The sequence below is a fragment of the Astatotilapia calliptera genome, chromosome 11 (assembly GCF_964374335.1).
Source record: "Astatotilapia calliptera chromosome 11, fAstCal68.1, whole genome shotgun sequence".
NCBI lineage: Eukaryota > Metazoa > Chordata > Actinopteri > Cichliformes > Cichlidae > Astatotilapia > Astatotilapia calliptera.
In genome coordinates, this window is record NC_137432.1 from 1,135,896 (window position 1) to 1,160,252 (window position 24,357).

The following is a 24,357-nucleotide window of genomic DNA, read 5'->3' on the forward strand; positions in this document are numbered from 1 at the left end:
TGGCAGCCTTGTTTCTGTCAGTCTGCCCCAGGGCAGCTGTGGCTACAACTGTAGCTGCCTCCACCAGTGTGTGAATGTGAGAGTGAATGAATAGTAGCATTGTAAAGTGCTTTGGGTGCCTTGAAAAGTGCTATATAAATGCAATCCATTATTATTATTATAGTCTGGGCATCTGCAAACCACTGTTGCAATGCAGCAACATCCAGGGCTGTGAGATGGTCATCTCAGTGGAGGGAGGCGGGAATGGTGGAATTTGGCACCTCTCAACCACTTCATCTCTTTCCACTTCCAGGCTCGCTAGCCTGCGACAGCAGACCCATTCCACAGTTCCACTCCACAAACTGCCAGAGTGGGTCATTTTCACTGTGTCAAACAACCCGAAAAAGTTATCTCTAGAAGTTTGGTTGTTTGCCTAGTTTGTAAGATTTGACAAAAAAAAGCATTTAAGATGAAGTTTTATTGTTTTACTTTGTAAATATAAAATGTATTTTAGACCCAATAATAAGCAACAGGTATGACAAACAACACTAACCTACACTTACTTAAATTAAACTTTTAAATTATTTAATTTTGAAGAAGGTCATTTTGAAAAAGTTTGGATAACTTATGGTATCCAAATGAGTTAAAATAAAGTAGGTATTGAAAGGAACTGTGAAACATGTCATGGCTACAAGAAATACAAGAAATACAAAATAAGAAACACATTTTAATACATTTCTAATCAGTTATAGAAGTGGACTGTTATCCAACTGCAATAACACATCTGAATACTACAAAAAAATGTCCATCACGCCACTCTTGTGTTAATCTATGCACGGTCTGAAGCATGTGTGTGGGAATGTATGTGAATGTTTTACTGTTATATCTTATTAGTATTTTAAGTATTCTATCTATTTTATTTATTGAATTTTATTGTTTTATTTATATTTTGATATTGCTAGGGATGATGCAATGATCGGGGACCATTCTTAATTTCGTTGTTCTCATGACAATGACAATAAAGTTTCTGATTCTGATTCTGATTCTGAAACGGTGAAGGTTTATCACACTGCCCACCTCCTCTTCACTGGACCTGTAGCCTTTCTTTCTCATCCACCCTGTTGTATGTTAGTCTATAACCTTTAACCTCACCGCTTCTGCTTTTCAGGCCTGTAACCCATTGTAGGTCTGAGACTCTGCTCCAGTGTAGTTTGCACAGACTGGACTCTGCTCAGTTCAACTGAGCGTACGCCTCTGCTGTCGACAGCTAGCGACCTTCTCTACATGTCCTATCATCAACTCTGCTCTGGTTCAATATTTCAACCCTCACTCACTCAGCCCTGCAATATTTATTCATCTCTTATCTAACTGCAGTCTCCTGTTATCATGTTTGTTTATCCACTCTGAGGAATCACAGCCAAAAAACTTTAGTTATGATTATATTGTATTAAAGCACTGGTTGACCCCCCCGTCCAGGAAGCCACAGTCTGCGGTCAATCGGCTGCGGCCAACTTCCCAAAAGAGAGGGCAATCTGTCTTAGCAGTTCACAGAGTTTAACATGAGAATATTTAACATGTTCAAAGTAAAGATTCAATTTTCAGTTCAAATTCAGATGTGCACCTATCTAACGGGGTAAAAGCAGTCGGGGGAAGCTGCTCGTTTTGCAGACACTCAGCTTTTGTACCGATATGTCAGCAGGATTCTAAGTAATTATTCAATCAGTAAAACACTAAAGATTCTACTAATCAAACCCAACTCTCTTATATATTTATCTATCAGTGACATCCAGCCAGCACTGGACCAATGCCTCCAAACTGCAAATGAATGAGCGAATGAGTGAAGCCGCTGCTCCTGCACTGACTGTACTGCAGTCATTTCTTCTTTTACTGTTATGCTGTTTTGTGGATCACAAGGTTTAAAACCACTTAAACACACACACAAAGTAACTCCACCAGAGCGCCTATTTCGGGTCACTTTTGCCGGTCCAAGCCCGGATAAGGGAGCAGGGTTGGAATTGTGACATTAAAAAAAACAATAATTGCTAAAAGAAATGTAATCTGTAGTTCTAAATAAACGTTTTTTACTCATCCTTACATGATGTTATGTTTCTCTACTACAACGTACATCATTTAGCAACTTTTAGGACAGCCAATAGCGATTTTCCTTACTGAGGAGTTGGCAACACTGCGAGGGAGGAGGAAGGTAGTGACGTGGCATTTTCAAACCATATCGTTTTATCCTTCCACAATGAGAAGCAAAAATTTCCAGCTTACTTAGTTAATTTAAGTCAACTCAAATAACCTGAGTTAATCAGCTCTTTGAAAAAAAGTACTTAAACTGAGTTCTAATAACAAATTGATAAAAACTGAGTTCAGTCTGCTTAATATGTTTAATTAAACAGAATATTAGATTTTACAGTGTAAAAACAGACTGGTGCTGCCGGCATCTTAAAGCAGCTGTTAATATAAATAACACAGAATTGAATTAAACTGCAGGACTGTGGTAACTCACTTAACAAGCATTCATAATTCTCCTGCCTGAAAGATTTATAAAATATTGAGGACGACACGATTCAATTCCTGTTCTCTGTCACTCTCCCAGGGTTTTTAATCAGTGTCATACTGCTAGATTGCTGGGGAAGGTCAAGGTTGCCTTTCATTAATAATGTCAGAAAGAATCACTGCTAATGACAAGTAATGAAAGGTTTGAGCGTCTGATATTCTCATTACGTGACTCACCAATTAGTTATAAGTACTCATAGCAATGAAGGTGTCCAAATACCCATGGAACCAATACTTCCAGTTTGTGTTTCTGGGTTCAAAAACCAGAGAGACGTGGTGTTTAGAGACAGTGTCTCAACCTTTCTGATACCCCTGACACGTACGGGATCACTGAGTTTGTCCTTCTCTCCTGGATCACCTGGAGCTTTCTTTAGGAGCCTTCCCAGCTTTGACAAATGTCCAGTTATGTTAGTTTTTGGTTGTTCTTGCATTTTTCAATTGATTGAGAAAAAATGTGATTGGACTGTTATTTAAATCTAAGTTAATCTAAATGTAATGTAAGTACTCCAGAAATATCAGCGACTCTTCTTCTAATCATGTTAATACTGATGTGTAACAGCTACTTTCATTTCATTGAATGTGTTTTTCTGTTAGTTTGTTTTCTTTTCCCCAAAGAAAAACGTTTCTGGCACATCCAGGATTTTGTACTATGTGAGTCTCCACTGAGGCTGGGCTGGTTTTCAGACTGAGCTGTGGAGTGTTTCTCAAGGTTTCTCACCTGTTAGCAGCAGCATCATCCCTTCCTGTCCCCTTATACATCCTCTGTGCACAGCTGTAGTCTGTGGTTTGTTTATGTACCGGAGTAGGTAATCCCAAATGGAGTATACAGTCATCACCACACAGCACAGACACATACAAGCAGCTCCTGATGATCCAAACCCAATAGCCACACAGTTAGTTCGGATCATAACAGAATAATACAGAGTAGAGGTTCTTTTTTTGGAAACACATTACTTTTGTAAAGGTGTTATTACCACTGCTGAATTTTGTTTCCCAGTAGAATGTATGGCTGTTACAGCAGGCGAGGGGAGACTGAGTCATACTGAGTATAAGCATGACAGAAGTCTCATTTTCATGTTAACTTCAGCATAAAATAGAAAATGGAGTTGATGCAAACCAAATTTTCCCCGCTGACCAGATTTTGTTATATTTAAAAAACTAAATAATATAATATTTTATATTAAATAAATTATTATTTATTTAGTGCCAGATCACAACAATAGTTGCCTCAAGGTGCTTGATACTGTAAGGTAAAGACTCTATGATAATACAAAGAAAACAAATAATTTGAGTGAGTGAAAAAATCTGAGTGAAGAAGAAACACTCAGTCCGTTGTGGGAAGTTTTAAACCCAATGTTAAAAGCAGACCTAAAATGTTCTGGTTCCACAGAAGTGGATTGGAGGCTGAACCCATGTGGAAAAGAAATAGGAAAAGACTTGCATCAGCCTTAGCTTGCTTCATATAGTGAATCATATAAGGCTTATATGATTTACTCGTTTCTCATCACTTTCATATATTGATTTAGGAAGTATCCAAAACATACAAGTTTCATTATATAATTTTTCAAGGGATCTTATATCTGTTTTCACTCTTGGTCCCATTCTACTTTTAAAAGCCCAAGGAAGCAAAACAGTCTGAAAGTGCTCTGTGGTGGTGATCCAGTACTATGAGGTCTTTAAGAAAAGGTGGGGACTGATTATTCAAGACCTCATAGGTGATTATAAAAATGTAAATTTTGAATCTAGATTTATCAGGGAAGCCAATGAAGTATGAACAAAATATGCAGCAGCATTTTGGATTAACTGAAGGCTTTTCAGGGAGTTTTTAGGACTTCCTGATAATAATGAATTACAGTCGTCCAGCCTGGAAGTAATAAATGCATGAACTAGTTTTTCAGCGTCACTCTGAGACAGGATATTTCTAACTTTAGAGATGTTGCACAAAAGGAAGAACGCAGTCTTACATATTTGTTTAATATGTGTGTTGAAGGACATGTCCTGGTCAAAAATGACTCCAAGGTTCCTCACCGCGTTACTGGAGGCCAAGGTAATGCCATCCAGAGTAAGAATCTGCTTAGATACCATATTTCTAAGATTTTCAGGGCCGAGTACAATAACCTCAGTTTGATCTGAATTAAGAAGCAGAAAGTTAGCGGCCATCCAGGTCTTTATGTCTTTAAGACATTCCTGCAGTTTAACTCATTGGTGTGTGTTATCTGGCTTCATGGACAGATAATTTAGGAGTAATCAGGATGCTACAACACCAGGCAGATGCTGCAAAGAAAGCCCTTACAACATGTGGTTATCCCAACTGCGCCTTCATCAAATCAGTGAATATGGAGAGAAAAGAAGGTCTGACACCAACTTGGGGGAAAAAAGAATGACAAATGGAACAACAATTAGGTTTTGAGATCCCTTTCTAGGCCCTTAATGCCCACTCACATTTTGCACAAGATGATCTCAATAGGTCACATGATGGGATGAGGTAAGGGCTCACAGTGGTTTCACCTCAGACCTCTGCTGAGAATGACCCACACCTTTATCACAACTTGGCTTATGTGATGAGACAAATTCTCAAAAGTGGGTCAACGACCCTCTTAACCTCCTAGGACCTGGCGTCCACATATGTGGACATCACCATCCATCCATCCATCCATTCGCATCCGCTTATCCTGTTCAGGGTCGCGGGGGGCGCTGGAGCCTATCCCAGCTGTCATAGGGCGAGAGGCGGGGTACACCCTGGACAGGTCGCCAGTCTGTCGCAGGGCCAACACACAGAGACAGACAACCATTCACATTCACTCGCACATTCACACCTATGGGCAATTTGGATTAACCAATTACAGTGGGGCAAAAAAGTATTTAGTCAGCCACCGATTGTGCAAGTTCCCCCACCTAACATGATGACAGAGGTCAGTAATTTGCACCAGAGGTACACTTCAACTGTGAGAGACAGAATGTGAAAAAAAATCCATGAATCCACATGGTAGGATTTGTAAAGAATTTATTCATAAATCAGGGTGGAAAATAAGTATTTGGTCAATAACAAAAATACAACTCAATACTTTGTAACATAACCTTTGTTGGCAATAACAGAGGTCAAACGTTTACTATAGGTCTTTACCAGGTTTGCACACACAGTAGCTGGTATTTTGGCCCATTCCTCCATGCAGATCTTCTCGAGAGCAGTGATGTTTTGGGGCTGTCGCCGAGCAACACGGACTTTCAACTCCCGCCACAGATTTTCTATGGGGTTGAGGTCTGGAGACTGGCTAGGCCACTCCAGGGCTTTCAAATGCTTCTTACGGAGCCACTCCTTTGTTGGTGAAATTGAACTCAGGACCTTCTTGCTGTGCGGCAACAGTGCTAACCACCGTGCCACCGTGCTGCCGATACTCAAAATACTCAATTATGTTCTACATGGGACTGATATCCACGTACGAGGACATTATACTGCTACTGTTCTATCAACATTTTAAACAAATATCCTCATATGTGGCTCTTAATTTTCTTAAAAACAAAAATAAGGTAAAAAGAAAAATCTGGTAATTCTTTGTTTTTACATTCATCGGGTCCCAATCAGCCCAAATATCAAAGAGAAATTAAAAATGCTGCTGTGGAAGAGTTCAGGTCTTAGGAGGTTAAGGGACAATCCCCATAGGATTTAAATACCTGGGACTCTCACCATTTGGTTTTAGAACTGAAGAAGCTTCTTTGACGACAGCTTCAAGAAACTGAAACAGTCCAGTCACTTTCATTCCACGCTCTTTACACTACCATGACTCACAGCCTGTACAGACATAGATGTAATGATATATCTGTCATGAGTAATTCTTTTGTATGCAGTGAAGATGTAAAACTATTAACAAGATCATAATGTGGAAGTCTGCAGCTCACATACAAATATGTCTTCCTGCTTTGTCTACAAAGCCGTGACATTATTTAAAGAACATTAAGCGTCTTGTCCTCTCTTTGTGGGAGTTGTGTTCTGCACGTTACCACGCCTTCTCACACTTTCAGGGGTGCTTGGCCAGATGGGATATAACATCTGTCCAATATGTTATGGGTCTATGCATGATCAGTTGGACATGCTTGCATTTCTTCAAGGGTTGTTCTCATACTAACTCTTTTCACCATGAATTAGTAGAAGCTCTATTTCAGATATCCAGGTTTTATGCTCTTTGTCTTTGTCTAAGCCTTTGAATGCAACTAGCAATTACAAATATATGACTTCTTTTCAAAACACAACTTACTAATGGAAAAATGTATCAACATTTGGCTTTATGCATTCAGTGAGCAAAACGAAAGGCATTTTCAGTTAGATGTAGTGTTTTCTAGCCTGAACCTGGTAATGAATAGCTGATAAAATTAGCTAATAAAGCAACTTGACCCTTGAAATGTTCAGCTAACATATCATGTAAGTAAATAAATACATACAGTCATGGCCAAAAGTTCTGAGAGTGACACAAATATTAGTTTTCACAAAGTTTGCTGCTTCAGTGTTTTCAGATCTTTGGTTGAGTTGTTTCTGTGATGTATTATAATTATTAATTACAAGCACTTCATACGTTTCAAATGCTTTTATTGTCATTTACATCACATTTTTGAAAGAGTCGATATTTGACCAGTGTTGGCCCTTCTTTTTCATGACCTCTGCAATTCGCCCTGGCATGCTGTCAATCAACTTCTGGGCCTGACTGATGGTGACCCATTCTTTTGTAATAATGCTTGGTGTTTGTGAAAATTAGTGGGTTTTTGTATGTCATGTTTGTTTACCTCTTTGGGGTTCACCACAATTTGTCAATTGGATTAAGGTGTGGAGAGTTTTCTGGCCATGGACCCAAAATTTCAGTGTTTTGTTCTCCGAGCCTCTAAGTCATCACTGTGGCCTTATGGGGCGGTGCTCCATCAGGCTGGAAAAGGCATCGTTCCTCACCAGACTGTTCTTGGATGGTTGGAAGAAGTTCCTGTGGGAGGATGTTTTATTCATGGCTGTGTTTTTTGTCAAAATTGTGAGTGAGCCCACTCCCTTGGATGAGAGGCAGCCCCACAGATGAATGGTCTTAGGATGCCTTACTGTTGGGTGAGACAGGACCGACGGTAGCACTCACCTTTTCTTCTCCAGACAATCTTTTTTCTAGATGCCCCAAACAAATGGTAAATGGCCTGCATTTGTACAGCGCTTTTCTAGTCCTTAAGGACCCCAAAGCACTTTACACTACATTCAGTCATCCACCCATTCACACACTGGTGATGGCAGCTACATTGTAGCCACAGCTGCCCTGAGGCACACTGACAGAGGCGAGGCTGCCGGACACCGGCGCCACCGGGCGCTCTGACCACCAACAGTAGGCAAACATGGGGTTAGTATCTTGCCCAAGGATATTTGGCATGCAGCCAGGAGGCAGCCTGGGATCGAACCACCGATCTTCTGATTAGTGGCTGACCTGCTCTGCCACCTGAGCTACAGCCACCAAACAATTGGAAAGGGGCTTCATCAGAGAAAATGACTTTACCTCAGCAGGCCACCTTCCAAAAGTCTTCACCTCACTGTACGTGCAGATGCACTCACACCTGCTGCCATTCCTAGCAAGCTCTGCAATGGCGGCACTCCGATCCTGCAGCTGAATCATCTTTAGGAGACGGCCCTGGTGCTTGCTGGAGTTTCTTTTGTGCCCTGAAGCCGTTTTCACAACAACTGAACCTCTTTCCTTGAAGTTCTTGATGATCCAATAAATGGTTGATTTAGGCGCAATCTCAGTAGCAACAACATCCTTGCCTGTGAAGCCGTTTTTATGCAACGCAATGATGGCTACATGTGTTTCTTTGCGGCTAACCATGGTTAACACGAAGAACAATGATTTCAAGCATCACCTTCCTTTTAACACATCCAGTCAGCATGACATCATGATCTCCAACCTTGTGCTCATCAACATTCTCACTGAGTTAATGAGAAGATTATTGTAAAGATCTCAGCAGGTATTTCTATGGCAGCGATGAAGTGCAGTGGTGATGGGTTTGTTCGGATTAAGCATCAAGGACTTTGCATTTCATCTGATCACTCTTCTCAACCTTCTGCAAATTGTTATCATAAAAACAAACTTGTGAAAACCAAAATTTGTGTCGTTCTCCAAACATTTGGCCATGACTGTACATACAAATGTAGATTAAATGCTGTGCTGAGCTGACCCCCAAATATCTGTTTGGCTAGAGAGCCTTTATTAGTCCAGTGCAGCTTTTTCTTTGGTGATGCTAACGCAGACAAAGGGCTTGATGTCCAGTTTAGCAGCTGGCTGGTTTTTGCTTGCTTACACAGTCAGATTCTCACTGGTAAAAAAACAATTGAAGCCACATCAGCGCTTTGGTGTCCTTATATAGAGTTTGGTACATGGGCTGATCCTTATATGCTACTTTAATGTCTGCTGTTTGTTAACATCAGTGATTAGCTGACTCTATTTCTAGGCTACTATTAGCTAGGGCTGTTGCTCACTGTTGATGCTGGGAGCAGAAGAGAACAACTGAGGCAAGGCGTTATAGTAATTATTCATCTAATAGATCATAAAACAATCTCGCAGAACAACTTTGAACTTTTTTTCCTCAAGAGTATGACAGTAAGAAGTCAGATTATTTTTTCACTAGAAGAAAAGTGTTACATGAAAATGTGCCACATTCAGACTCAGAGTCTTGTGTGCTACAAGCACAATGAGCACATTTGGTTTTGCTTTTAGAAGATGTATTTATTGTTACAGGAACATATCCGTCTTTGTGATGACATAATGCAGTAACACAAACCTTTGCATATTCAGGGATTAGTACTCTGCAGACTGCTTTGTTATTGAGAAATGTTAAATCGTTTTACATACCATGTTTACACTTTCACGCACTGAAAACAGTTTAACACTGGAAAAATATGTTTTTGATTTTTTGAAATAAAAATAAACAAAAGCAGCTCTTTTACAATAGCTCCACTCTGCAGTGCTTAACTTAATACTACTTGTGAATGTTAGTTTGGTGATGCTAATGTTCCAGATGTTCCACAGAATTATGCATATTGTACTTTAGCAGTATTCTAAATGTATGATCACCCTGGGCGCTGTGTCCTGCCTCGCATGGTTGTGTTTTTGCTGGGCTAAAGCAGTGTAGCACAATATATGCCTTCTCACATTACATGGTAACACAGCGATGTAGCCTTACAAAACAGTGTGTGTGTGTGTGTGTGTGTGTGTGTGTGTGTGTGTGTGTGTGTGTGTGTGTGTGTGTGTGTGTGTGTGTGTGTGTGCAGAATATGACAAAACATTTTATCTGCTTCCTGATTTATTTATAAATCTCTCCCAATGTGCCCCCTTCTGTCACTGTCTTTCTTAGGCTCTTGCCATGGGGATGATGACAGAGTACTATCACTATATATTTACCACACTGGTAAGTAGAGTCAGAGACTGTCCTGCACAGTCATTTCTTCATCAGATCGAACTCACAGTTCCATATCGCCATAAAGATTTGTTGCATGGTCAAAACATTAGATGGTGCAGCTTCTCAATCTTCATTTCATTTATTTTTCTTTCAGTGGGTGATTCATTTTCCAGAGCCAAAGAAAATAATATCACACTACTTTGTAACATCTTATTTTCTCTTGGTTTATCCTTCCTTTATCAGCTGATGATATCTTTTAATATGAATCATCTTCCAAATGTTTCTTCATTCCATCATATTTTTCCTCCTTTTTTCTGCTTCCTCTTTTTGTTATTGTTTGTTCATTGTTCTTCTTTTTCATCTTTTTCTTGATTAATAGTTTAGTCTTACTGTGTAAAAAGTGCTACTAATTCCACCCTGAGCTATGGTATGTATGTAACATACAAAGTATGTCGCCTTCTGACTGAGTCTTCCAGTCTTGTGTAGTCTTGTGACTACAAGACTCAGCAGTCCATCTGCACCTAAAGGTCAAAGGTCACTCTTTGAGGATGTCAGTGTTCACATTTTGGACTGAGAGTCTGGTCTGCGGAGGCAGACCGTGCGGAAATGTGTGTGGTGGACCCAGGAGGATGCAGGAGTGGAGTTAAACAAAAGCGAGCCTTTTATTCTGGCTGATGAAAGGAACAAAACAGAGTGAGGGCAGCATAAGAGTAATAGTTAAACAGAAACCTAAACTGGACATAAACTAAGGCAAAGCTATGGCTGGAGATACGGAACACAGGGGGTGGTAACACAGACGACGCGATGCAGACTGTATGAAACACAGAGACTAAATACACATGAGGGATGATCAGGGGAAGTGACCACACATGGGAACGCAGCTGACACACATGAACTTAACAACAGGACAGGAGGAGTAAAACTGAATACACTGACAGTGAATGCAGGCCTTCAAAGTAAAACAGGAAACATGAGACATGAACCGGGGAGACATAGTACAGGGGGAGGTGACATAACTGACAGCATGAACTTGACAGTACAAGACACACAGACATAAACACACGAAGGGCAAGGGAGACGTAATGCAGGGGTGATATATACAAATGGCTGGACTACCTTAGAGAACCTAAACAAATAATAAACATCAAAATAGGCTAAGCATAACACACTGGGTCACATGACCCAGGACCATGACACAGATGGTTTGAAGAGGAGTGAAAGAAGCATCTGTGTCCACTGTGAGCGACCATCTTTGAACAGAGGGCGTGGCTTACGACACCAACTGTCTGCCATCTATAATCCAGTTTTGAGATCCTTCCCAGACGCCTTAACGCCCACTCACATCTTGGGTCAGGTCATCTCCATAGGTCACGTGTTAGGGTGAAGCATTGTCTCACAATGGTTTCAGTTGAAACCTCTGCTTATAATGACCCACACCCTTTCTCACACCTTGCCTCATGTGATGAGTCACAGGATCAGTAGTGTGTCAACAAGCCTCTTAAGGAACAACGCCCACTAGGGTTTAATTATCTGAGACTCTCCACCGTTTGGTTTTAGAACTGAAGAAGCTTCTTAGATAAGAGATGAATCATCTTCAAGAAACTTGAAGAAGTCCAGTCGCTTTTCTTTTCAAGCTCCTTAGATTACCATGAGCTGGATGATGGAGAACCTACACAGACACATTTGTTTGGAGATATCAAAACTGAAGAAATTATTAAATAAAATGCACTGTTGTAATTCTATTCATCTGTGCTTTATTCGATGATTTTCTTTCACAGTCCGGATATTTAATTAAATGATGTGGCAGATTAATAAAAGATGAGACTGAGATGATGACGTGATTTCTCATCTGGTGATCCAAGGCATCCAAACTTCATTTGGGCATGCATCAGGAAAGAGGCAGGTGCTTTTCTTTAACTATGTGCTCACATACTTTGAGCCAAACAACTTTAATTTTTTAATTTTAATTTTATTTATACAGCGCCAGATCACAACGACAGTCCCCTCAAGGCACTTTATATTGTAAAGTAGACCCTACAATAATACATACAAAGCATTTCAAACCTTCAGTTCAATCATTTCAGACATTTGGAACAATATCGCTGCTTTTGGTACACATAGGGAAAAAGCTAACTTTCAAAAATGAAATGGCTTTCATTCAAAGTAAATATACTATAAAACAGTTTTTGCCATGTACACAATGACACTAGTATTTGGCAAACTGCTAGTGAACATGCAGTGCTGACAAATGACAAATAACAACAACAGATGACATTTTGTTAATGTAATTTTTAAATTTATCATTATATTCTTTTCATCGTAACTTTCACAATAATTACTCTGTTTCTGCTGCCAACTGGTGAAATAATTTCAGAATTAGTTCAAATGACCCATTGCTCTCGCCCCAACCAATCACAGCAGATGGCCCCGCCCCTCCCTGAGCCTGGTTCTGCCAGAGGTTTCTTCCTGTTAAAAGAGAGTTTTTCCTTCCCACTGTTGCCAAAGTGCTGCTCATAGGGGGTCATATGATTGTTGGGTTTTTCTCTGTATGTATTATTGTAGGGTCTGCCTTACAATATAAAGCGCCTTGAGGCAACTGTTGTTATGAGTTGGCGCTGTATAAATAAAACTGAATTGAACTGAAATTAAATTGTTGTTGTCTTCACAATAGCAGTCCTTCTTGACAGCTCGTTAAAATCTGTCACATTAGAGATCATATGTGTCCTAACCTTGCCTTTGGTTATTTCAGAATAAACTTCCTCTCAGTATCTACATAACAAAATGCAAGATCCACAAATGCCTGTGTGTACAAGTCAAGGTCAAAGATTTGACTCAGATCAAAGTGTAAATGCTCCATCTCACTCTCATCCTGGAAAGGCTGTTAGTGCTGTCAGGGATCAAAACGCTGTCACTCTTATTCTTTTTCTCTACTTTACTTTTTTTTTTTGTGAATTCCCTGCAAAGAAAACGTACTGCAAATGCAATATTTGCTTTAAGGGTGTTTATTCTAAATTATCAGTGCCTTTGTATATAGTACTAAGAGAGGAACTATGGTATTCTAAAATTTTTCTGTGTGGAAGTCAGGCGTAGCATAAAAGTCTGTTAGGTGGTGCAGGACATGTATAAGGACAGCAGTATTGAGGTGGAGTGTGGGGTAGGAGTGGCATATGGGTTCAAAGTTGAGGTGGGATTACAGTGAGGATCACCTCTGACCCCTTCCTTGTTTGCAGTAGTGATGGACAAGTTGACAGGTGAGTTGGGTTTGTTGAATTAAACCTATAATAGACTGACGAACCTGTCCAGGGTACACCTTGCCTTTCAGCTTATAGCAGGGATGAGTGGGGATAAAATGATACATAGAGGTTAACATTGTATCTATTCTTTCCAGGATCTGTTTGCACTGGACGTGGAACCTTACCGGTACAGTGGTGTAAACATGACGGGTTTCAGGATACTCAACACTGAGAACAGCCAGGTGGCTTCTATCATCGAGAAGTGGTCCATGGAGCGACTGCAGGCTCCACCGAAACCTGACTCCGGATTACTGGACGGCTTCATGACTGTGAGTTTGGACAAAGTTCATGAATGTATAATGAAGCACTTTGCCAGAGTTTTGTTCACTGACATGCAGATGTGGACCCATGGTCAGTTACTTATTGATCTTTCTCAGAAACTGTTGTCATGGTGAGGAAGGAAATGAATGATGAAAGTAGGGGATTTCTTTGTTAATACAATTTATAATTAAATGTGTTGCCACAGCTGTAGACTTCTATCAGACTGAGACAGAGGTACATTAATTTTTGCTGTTGATTGCTTCTTCAGTTTTGTCAGCGCTCTAACCTTCAGTGTGATGATATGATATTCCTTCTATGCAAGCTTGAAGTTTTACTCACGATTCCCATGATTAAAAACTCTGTATAATATCTCCCAATTCTCCTGGTTGTATATCCATTTAAGTAGGAGAAATACTTCAGTTGAGAGTCATGAAATTTGAACATTTATTACATTTATTACATATTATACTGCATCTCATGCACATATTTCTTACTGTGGTTGACGAATTGGACAGTGGAAATAACCTTGTGATTTTCCCAGTGGTTTTCAGGCATCAAGTCACTAATGGCATAAAACAGTGTTCTAGAAATGATAGTCTTCTCCATCCATCTTCTTCCGCTTTATCCGAAGCCGGGTCGCGTGGGCAGCAGCCTAAGCAGAGAAGCCCAGACCTCCCTCTCCCCAGCCACCTCCTCCAGCTTATCTGGGGGAACACCCAGGCATTCCCAGGCCAGCCGAGAGATATAATCGCTCCAGCGTGTCCTGGGTCTGCCCCGGTGCCTCCTCCTGGTGGGACATGCCCAGAACATCTCACCCAGGTGGCATCCTTGTCAGATGCCTGAACCACCTCAGCTGGCTCCATTCGATGTGGAGGAGCAGCTGCTCTACTCTGAGCCCCTCCTGGATGGCTGAACTTCTCACCCTATCTCTAAGGGAGAGGCCAGCCACCCTTCAGAGGAAGCTCATTTCCGCCACTTGTATTCACAATCTCGTTCTTTCAGTCACTACCCACAGCTCGTGACCATAGGTGAGGGTAGGGACGTAGATCGACCGGTAAATTGAGAGCTTCGCTTTTACACTCAGCTCTCTCTTCACCACGACGGACCAGTGCAGCATCCGCAAAGGGCAGCCCTGGTGGAGCCCATCACCCACCGGGAACGAGTCCTACTTATTGCCGGCAATGCGAACCAAGCTCTTGCAACCGTTGTATAGGGATCGAATGGCCCGTAGCAATGGGCCAGACACCCCATACTCCTGCAGCACCTCCCACAGGACCCCCCGAGGGACACGGTCGAATGCCCTCTCCAAGTCCACAAAACACATGTAGACTGGTTGGGCAAACTCCCATGCACCCTCAAGTATCCTGGAGAGGATAAAGAGCTGGTCCAGTGTTCCGCGACCAGGACAAAAACCACATTGTTCCTCCTGTATGAGATTCGACTAGCGGACGAACTCTCCTTTCCAGCAAACTGACATAGACTTTCCCAGGGAGGCTGAGGAGTGTGATCCCCCTGTAGTTGGAACACACCCTCCGGTCCCACTTCTTAAAGATGGGGACCACCACCCCGGTCTGCCAGTCCACAGGTACTGCCCCTGATCTCCACGCAACAATGTAGAGGCGTGTTAACCAGGACAGCCCTACAACGTCCAGAGCCTTCAGGAACTCGGGGCGGACCTCATCCACACCAGGGGCTCTGCCACCAAAGAGTTGTTTAACTGCCTCAGTGACCTCGCCCCCGGAAAATGGCGGGTCATTCCCCTCATCCCCAGACTCTGCTTCCTCCTCGGAAGACGTGTCAGTGGGATTAAGGAGGTCCTCGAAGTATTCCTTCCACCACCCGAGAATTTTCTCAGTCAAAGTCAGCAGCGCTCCGCCAGCACTATACACAGTGCAGGTAGAGCATCGCTTTCCCCTCCTGAGGCGCCTGATGGTTTGCCAGAATCTCTTCGAGGCGGTCCGAAAGTCTTTTTCCATGGCCTCTCCGAACTCCTCCCACACCCGAGTTTTTGCTTCCTGGTGCCATGTGCACTTATGGACACTCTTATGTTCGAACAAGGTGTTCGTTATGGCCAAACTATGATTTGCACAGAAATCCAATAACAAAACACCGCTCGGGTTCAGATCAGGGAGGCCGTTCCTTCCAATCACGCCCCCCCAGGTCTCGCTGTTGTTACCTACATGAGCATTGAAGTCTCCCAGTAGGACAACAGAGTCTCCAGATTGAGCACCTTCCAGCACTCAAAGAAGGCTGGGTACTCTGAACTGCCACTCGGCGCATAAGCGCAGATGACATTCAGGACCCATTCCCCGACCCTAAGGTGCAGGGAACAAACCCTCTCATCCACCGGGAAGAACCCCAACATACCGGCAGCAAGCCGAGGGGATATTAGAATACCCACCCTGCCCGTCGCCTCTCACCAGGGGCAACTCCAGACTGAGACAGAGTCCAGCCCCTCTCCAGGAGGCTCGTTCCAGAGCCCAAGCCATGCATAGAGGTGAGCCCGGCTATATCTAGCCGGTACCTTCCAACTTCATGCACTCAGGCTCCTTCCCCACCAGAGAGGTGACATTCCATGTCCCAATTGCCAGTCTTGGTAGCCGAGGATCAGTCCTCCAGGGCCTCTGCTCCTGGGCGCCGCCCGGCACACAATGCACCCGACCCCTATGGCGCCTCCTGCCGGTGGTGGGCCTGCGGGAGGATGGGCCCATGTCCCCTTTTCGGGCTGCCCCATGGACTAAGGCCCGGCCACCGGATGCTCGCCCTCGGGCACCCTCACCGGTCCTGGCTCTAGGGCAGGGTAAACTGTTCCCTCGACGGTCTAAGGGTCTTCTGAATCGCTCTTTGTCTGGTCGCTCACCCAGGACCAATTTGCCCCCAGACAACATAGCCCCTGGGATCCCTAGGACACACAAACCCCTCCACCACGATAAGGTAGCGATTCACGGAGAGGCAGACTTCTTAGGATGTATATTCGCTGGTTTCTCTTACCATAACGTCCGAGGCAGCTTGCTGGAGTCAGGCGGACTACCTTTGTGACCCGAGTTCCAAACGAGTTCCAGGTGTGATGAGAAGCATCTCTGTCGCTGTGATCTGAAACGTCTCTGATCAGAGCACACTGTGTGTAATAGCTGTTCCTCCATACTGTTTACTGGGAACTCGGCCAAAAAGTGTCAAACCAGCAGAGACAAGGAATGGGAAGGGAAATAAAGTAATGGAGCAGGACAGAGAAATGAGATGGTGGGAGGAATGAAAAAAGAAAAATAAAGATAGAAAGTGGGTGAAGGGAAGTTAGGAGTGAAAGTCCTTGTGTTATATTTCCACAATGACTGTTGAGGTGTTATATGTTAGGCCAAATGTAGCCATTTGGTCTGATGCCAGTTGGAACGCATTGGCAGCACTGGCAGCCGCACCAGCAGCAGCTGATGTTGGCTGCTGATTGAAAACATTAGATTGCCTCAGGAGAATAGCAGATTGTTTTTTTTTTCTAAGAGCAACAACTTGCTGAGTCATGTTTCTGGATTGATATTGGAAAGTGGGTGTTACTCAGTTTAAGCTGTTTTGTTAGATTTGTGGTTCAATCAATAGTTTCCCACTTGAGACCTAAAATGGACTGTGTGTGTAATAACTGGACATTTTCACTGAACACTTAAAGCTTAGGGTGTTTTTATTGCTACTAGCTTCCAGCAGAAGCAGCAAGTCCTACAGTCGTGCTGATATCTCGAATCCATGGATAAAAAAAAACAAGCTAAATAATAAGGTCTTTTCACTTTGTAGTGCACCACAGAGATTAATCAGACAAATCAAGCTGTGCAGTTATTTTTGGATCAGTAACAGGCAAAGATTTATGTGTGTGAGGAGTGTGCTGTGACCCTGCTCATCAGTGAATTAATAGCTGGTGTTAGCTGGGGATTGATTAATTAGACAAATGGCAATCAGTTAGCAGCTAAAGCATATCGACATGACGGGAGGTTCCACAGCTTCATCTGTGTGTCGTGTTTAAGGTTCCATGTTGCATATCAAAATGACAACTTGAAACAAAATACTGTAACACGTTTTCTTGATGTTCTAAACAAAGCATTACAATTAAATCCAGATGTTCATATGGAGTTCTGGACACAGTTCATGCTCTGCAGTATGGAGTGGTAGAGAAAAATCTGATGTCGCTGTGTACAGTTTTCTGTTTGGATCTTTACTGACAGCTCAGAATATTTTATCAAAAGGAACTCATGGCATTACGACATCAACAGTTAAGATCATAAATGTTTTCAACTTTGCATCTGTACAACACCAGAGTGGATTTTTAATTACACAATCAAGATTTGAAGGAAAAGCAGAAGGTTTTGGTGGTGTTGTTGCTGCTGCTACTAACAGGATTGTGTTCCGCTTTCAGAATGATGCAGAGGACCAAATCTGAGTCTCCTGCATTGGTTTAGGATGTTTACTTAAGCAAAAAAGAGAATGTTACAGATCAAATAAATTGCTCTCATTTATCCACTTTATTCCACTCAATTTAGCACCGATCAAAAACTGTGTGATCCACAGACCTCCTCTTCCACTCCACAGTATTAATGTACTACTTACATGTATATCACCACACAAGTACCTAGAAAAAAGAAGCATTTCCACTATTTTGTGAGGGACACATCAGCCTAATGTTACATGAACCTTATTTAAGAGTAAAAGCACTACATGTTACTATAAACTTATCCATAAACATATCCATGCCTTTGTGACCTCCAGATTAGATTATTGTAACTCACTCTACTCTGGACTCCACCTCGCTCACCTCCAACGATTACAGCTCGTTCAGAATGCTGCGGCTCGTCTCCTAACCGGAACTAGAAAGTTTGGCTCTATTACTGCAGTGCTCCCTGATTTACATCGGCTGACTCCTAAACTTCGTATTGAAGTTCTGCTGCTTATGTTCAAATGCCTAAACAACCTTGTGCCTGACTATCTCGCCGACCTCCTCAGTCTCTATACTCCCAGCTGTTCTTTACGATCATTTGGTCAGTTTCTTCTGGCCCAGCCCAGGCACCGTCTGAAGACTGGGGGTGGTCGTGCCTTTGCCTCTGTAGCATCAAACCTTCCTGCTACCATTCGTGCCTCTGACTCCATTCAATCCTTTAACCCTCTCAGGCTCAAATTAAACTTTTTGTTGCTAATGCACAACCAAGTCCTGCAGTGGTACTTCTGAGTAAAAAAACCTAAATAAGTATGGGGGGTAATCAGGTTGTTAGTTTTTAACTGTTGCAAATCGGCAGCGCCTGCCTTGAGAAGGGTTAAAGCACGCTTGAAAACTTACCTATTTAACCCGGCTTTTCCTACTTGTGAATTTTCACCGCTCACTAACTGCTGTATCGCTACTCATTTCTCAGTTCTCCCTATCTCTACTTATTAATGCCTTTGTTTACCTTGTTTTAATGACTTACTGTTCAGTGTAATCATTTCCTGTTTATTCTTTACTGCGAAGCACTTTGGTGTACCCTCAGTTTTAAACGTGCTATATAAATCAAATTGTATTATATATTACCATTTGACTCCCTAATTTGACTCTTATAAGATTAACAGAGTTTAGCAGAGAGATACCCCTAAAACTAGCAAACAAAAAAAAAGATTCAGGCAGTGACAGCGCATCAGGAATAAAATACAGGAAATTCCCACGAGTTCTAGACTCATTCATTCAGTTAATAAAAACAGCACTTTCATTTTCTACCATGTATATGTGTAATATATTTTTATAAAAGTGCCAATAATCCCTAAATACTTAATGCAAAGTTTTTGTTTAACACGTTGGTTCAGACCAGAGCAATCGATGGTCATTTTATGTTTCTCCCATTTCCAAATAATCACGTCAGCTACGTCAGCTTCTCACCAACGTTCTTGGTATCGGTCTTGTTAGCTATTCTAGTATTCTGCAGGTCTACAGTCTTGTCCCTGACATCTCTTAACAGCTCTGTCGTCTTGCCCGTGATGATTATGTGGACAGGTGTGGTTTATACACTTAATGAAGTGAGATCAGGAATATCTGTAATTGATTGATTGACTGTAATCTGTGTGCCACATGGGCACACAGCCAATCTGTGGGAGCCAGAATTCTGGTTGGGTCAGAGGAGACCAAACACTTATTCACTCAATAACATGCAAATGAATGTCTAATTTTATTTATAGCTGTAAAATGAGGCCTGATTCCATTTCATTGTGATGAGTTTCACCTCTGTGCACAGCTGAGCATTGACTGAGTCATTAAGACTATTAGTTCTTTCATAATTCTCAGGACATTTAAATGAGAAGCTCAAGCTGAACATTCTTGCATCCATGGAAGATGCATTTACAGGACGAAGACATAGCTGACAAGTACAGTCCAAGACTGCATAACTCTACCAAGACTGATAATTCCCTCCAGACCATGAATGTTTTCAGTCCATCAAACAAGAACAAGGTTTGTGGCATTTTCTTGAAAAGATCGACACAATGCCTCAGATCAGGAAGATGATTAAATAAACTCATAAAGATTGTATTATTTAGCAACTGTCAGTGTAGGACAAATCAGATAAATTAACTCTGCACCTCTTACCTTTATGTCACCTTCAATTAATCAAGTGGCAAAGAAATGCTGCCCTGAGTTGTGGCTTAACATGCACAACGTGAGTGACCTTACAAGCACCATCGCCTCATTACCATAGTATCTCTCCGTGTTAATTGCCTTAGCTGCTGTCTGATTCACTGTGTGGCCTGCAATTTTCAAAGTGGTTCAAAAAATACTTGGGCATGTCTGTAATTACTGCATTTATTTCTTTATCAGAAGTTAGGCTTGTCATCTGTGCAAACAGGATGACCTTTGAGCCATCAAGGTCATCTGTTTGTTTGTTGCTGCTGCTTTGTATTCAGAGTCACATCAGTGCTGCTGAATCTCTTTTATTGTCATATTACCATAAATATGCTACAGATATGGGCACATTTAAATGAGGCTGTGATGGAAAGCCGTTTTCTTTTTGACAGATATTATTTAAAGTAAGATCCAGACATCAGACATGTTCATATAATCTGAGCTCCACTCGAACATGCGTGATGAACTCCAGGACAGTGTGGCAGTGAACCTCCTTACATTTACTGTACAGAATGTATTTTATTTAAACACACACACACACACACACACACACACACACACACACACACACACACACACACACACACACACACACACACACACACACACACACAGAAAAGAAACCCAGGAAACCCACTAAGAAGCAGCCAACATGTAACATTTTGACGGCACAAATCTGTGTGAATGTTCAACATGATTTCCTATTTTTTATGGTTTTTACACATAAATGTTTCAGGTTATTAAACAAATTAAATATGAGACAAAGCTAAAGCAAGTGAAAAGAAAATGTAGTTTTTAAATGAATGATTAATGGGTGTTTATGATTAATGGGTAAAAATCCAAACAGGGAAAAAGTGACTGTCCTCTAAACCTAATAACTAGTTGGGCCACCCTTAGCAGCAACAACTGCAATCAAGCCAGAGCCAGTAAGTTTTTTACACAGCTATGGGGGAATTTTGGCCAGACATTCCCAGTTCACCCTCTCTGTAAGATTGGGTCTGCCAGTCTGTTCAGCATCTTCTCCTGTCTCTTGATCCAACTCACCCTCAGGTGATGATAAGATGACAGCTTAGTAACTGTGTTTACCCGAGCGTAGTCTGATGATACAATAACAAAACTGGACCTGGACCTAAGTTGTCCTGGCACCATGTGCACTTATGAAACCTTTGTAATGGACAAACTGTGGTTAGCAAAGAAGTCCAACAACAAAAAACTACTTGGTTTCAGATGGGGCTCAGATTCACACCCCTCCAGGTGACACTGTCATTGCCCACGTGAGCGTTGAAGTCCCCCAGCAGAACAATAAAGTCCCTGGGTGGAGCATTCTCCAGGCTTACGGTGGAACGGGTTCCAACCCATCTCCAGAAAACTGGTTCCAGAGCCCGAGCTCGAAGGCTGACTATATGTAGTTGGCATTTCCCAATCTCACACACCAGCTCTGGCTCCTTCCCCACCCGCGAGATAACAGTCCATGTAACACAAACCAAACTCTACCTCCTGAGTCCCAAAAGGTTGATTCTGATCATCTGGTCGTAGCGTTTTCAGTGGGAGAAGCGTTCTTCTTCTTCAGTCTCTACCTCCTGAACCACAGCTACCCTGTTAAGAGAAATGTTGGATTTCATCCTTTGAATGAGCCTAGTATGAGACTTGTCTTTTCGCTTGCAAACAATGCATAAAACATGGAATGTTTTGTCTTTATTGGTCAGCTCTTTGACGTAGGCTAACAATGGACACGGACCTTTCTTTGTCTGACCAGCCTATCTGGGACTGTAAGAGATTTTTTTTTAAAATTCCTGTACCAAGTTTGCTGTTTGGTTTTCAAAGACTCTGAGATCAAGTGTACTTCCTTCTCTCAGATCTTACTAAATGTGGATATTAATCCCACAGCAGTATCTGAAGTTTTACAGTTTTCACAATTTGATGAAAAAGTGAGTCATGTTGTATTGTACTTATTTATAAAGAATTAGATTTTAGTGGGTGAGTATATGTTTGTCTTCCTTTAGCTGAGCAAAAGAAAAGTAAAAAACAAACAAACTAGATTTGATGTACTGTTAAACTTTGCATGATGTTTAATGGTTTTAAGGTCAGAATTCTCTGATGGGCTACTTAGCTCAAATGTGCCAGTTGCCAGTATGATTCATCATGAAATTGTGTCTGTGCAGTTCATTCATTACGTTTTCTTGTTTATTTATTACTCTTACTACTGTTTATCTTCCATTTGAAGCAGTCATGTCATGTGACAATAGTGTTGAAACATAGCAATTATCTTTACCCTTCAAAATAAGAGATGGCTTTGGAATTATCTGTCAAGCTTTTAAAAAGTGAGGAAATAAACCCTTGGGAGTGTTAGTTTATCTCTGCTTCTTGAGATAGTATGTTAATTTGGCTTGAGACACAAAGAAAAGAAAATCCAGTTTCATATTTTAGTTCTTCTCTGGACAGAAGATAAGCTCTACATGATTCAAAGTTCAAAATATTTAATGTGTACTGGGCGTCAGTTCATCAAGTATCTGAAAGAAGACCTTTAGCACTGGTCAACACCCACCAGTTGGGATGTTGGTGGGTTACCGGGGTCTTCTTCCAGTTTGCACATTGGTGTGTTCTTACACAATACTGTTAAACCCAGTGACTGCCCCTTTGTGCAGGGCTGTGTGGGAATCGGTGAATGTGTAATATTAAGTGCTAAGTGGTAAATAAGAGTATAGGAGTGCTTTATGAATGCAGTCTTTTTATTGTTATGCTTTAGCCACTACACTGTGAAATTAACATTAAGCTGAAAAAATGAGTAACAAAAAAATAAACATTCTTTTGCTATTAAAAACATTTAATAACAAGTTTAAATATCAAACTTTTGAATAAACTGTTATTATTTCAGTTTCCAGAATATATCACCAAACAAGTTTTCAAACAATAGAATTACCAAGTGCAACATGGTTAACCTTTTGGGCTGCAGAATACCTGAGACACCGTCATTGTCAGAGTGATGCAAAGTGATTGAGCTCAGAGCTCCAATATAAGGGAAACTAAATTAGTAATAACATGTTATTATGTGGAACAGGAAAATAACACTGTGGACTATAAAGACTGTCACATTCATCATTTTGGGCTACAGGCTGCTACAAACTTTACTGCAATGTTTATAGCACTAGTCTGTTATCAACACAATTATCTGCAAACACATTATTTCAAATAATGTAATCGGGTCTTCCATTTGTGCAGTTTCTACATCAGCATTATGAGCATTTCAGCAGTCACCTGCAGTTTCAGATGGCATTTAAAGAGACACTCAGCTGATCTATTTGTTTTTGAAGTATTGTTTGGGTGACTTCTCTGTCATGTTGTCATTTCAAGAAAAAGATTATTATTATATACTGATGATATATAAGAATTATGACCTGAATGCACTGTTGTGCCAAACACATTTTGCTTTTCCAAGATCAACTCTATAAATTCTCTGAAGGCTCCTGTTCTACTTGTGTTATATAAACACAAACAGGATATAAAAGGATATTGTACAAATAGAAATATATGATGTATCAATGACTGCTGCACCAGAAAAAACAAACTGGAACATTAAAATATGCACAGATACATAAATCAACAATCTTCTTGTGGTGTGAGCAAGAGAGAGTGTGAGTGTGTCTTTGACACGAAATGTACTCGATAATGAGGCCGGAGCAGCCGGAGTCAGACAGAGGTACATCAAGGCAAGGCAAGGCAAGGCAAATTTATTTGTATAGCACAATTCAAAAACAAGGTGATTCAAAGTGCTTTACAGAGACATTAGAAACAAAAACAAATAAAAAGCATGATTTAAAATTGATTAAAACAAGCAAACAAACAAACTAACTAAACACACACATTTCACACCTGTTCGCGCGATCTGAACCCTTATCGTAAGGGGAGCTACCAGTCCTTCTGTGGACGAGCTACTTTCTATTTTAAATTCCCTGAATTTAAAATACTCTCTAGACCCAGTCTAGACCCAGTTGGGGAGCTACCCAGAGCTCTAAACCCACTTAACAAACAAACAAACAAACAAAACAGTATATAAAATCAAAACAGATAAAATCAGAACAGTAGATAAAATCAGTAGTTAATGTAAGTTTTGAAATTTAAGCTTAATTAATTAACAAACAAACAAAACAGTATATAAAATCAAAACAGATAAAATCAGAACAGTAGATAAAATCAGTAGTTAATGTAAGTTTTGAAATTTAAGCTTAATTAATTAACAAA

General features: G+C 41.2%; 1 protein-coding gene across 2 annotated transcripts in view; it reads left to right on the forward strand.

Annotated features, from left to right (window-relative positions):
* grik2 (glutamate receptor, ionotropic, kainate 2) overlaps positions 1 to 24,357 on the forward strand; it is a 323,504-nt gene that overhangs the window by 99,215 nt on the left and 199,932 nt on the right. For both annotated transcript variants that reach the window (XM_026183896.2, XM_080308219.1), the window contains exons 5-6: positions 9,907 to 9,960; positions 13,340 to 13,513. In XM_026183896.2, the coding sequence (XP_026039681.1) occupies positions 9,907 to 9,960; positions 13,340 to 13,513 (228 nt within the window). The remainder of the gene's footprint in view (positions 1 to 9,906; positions 9,961 to 13,339; positions 13,514 to 24,357) is intronic.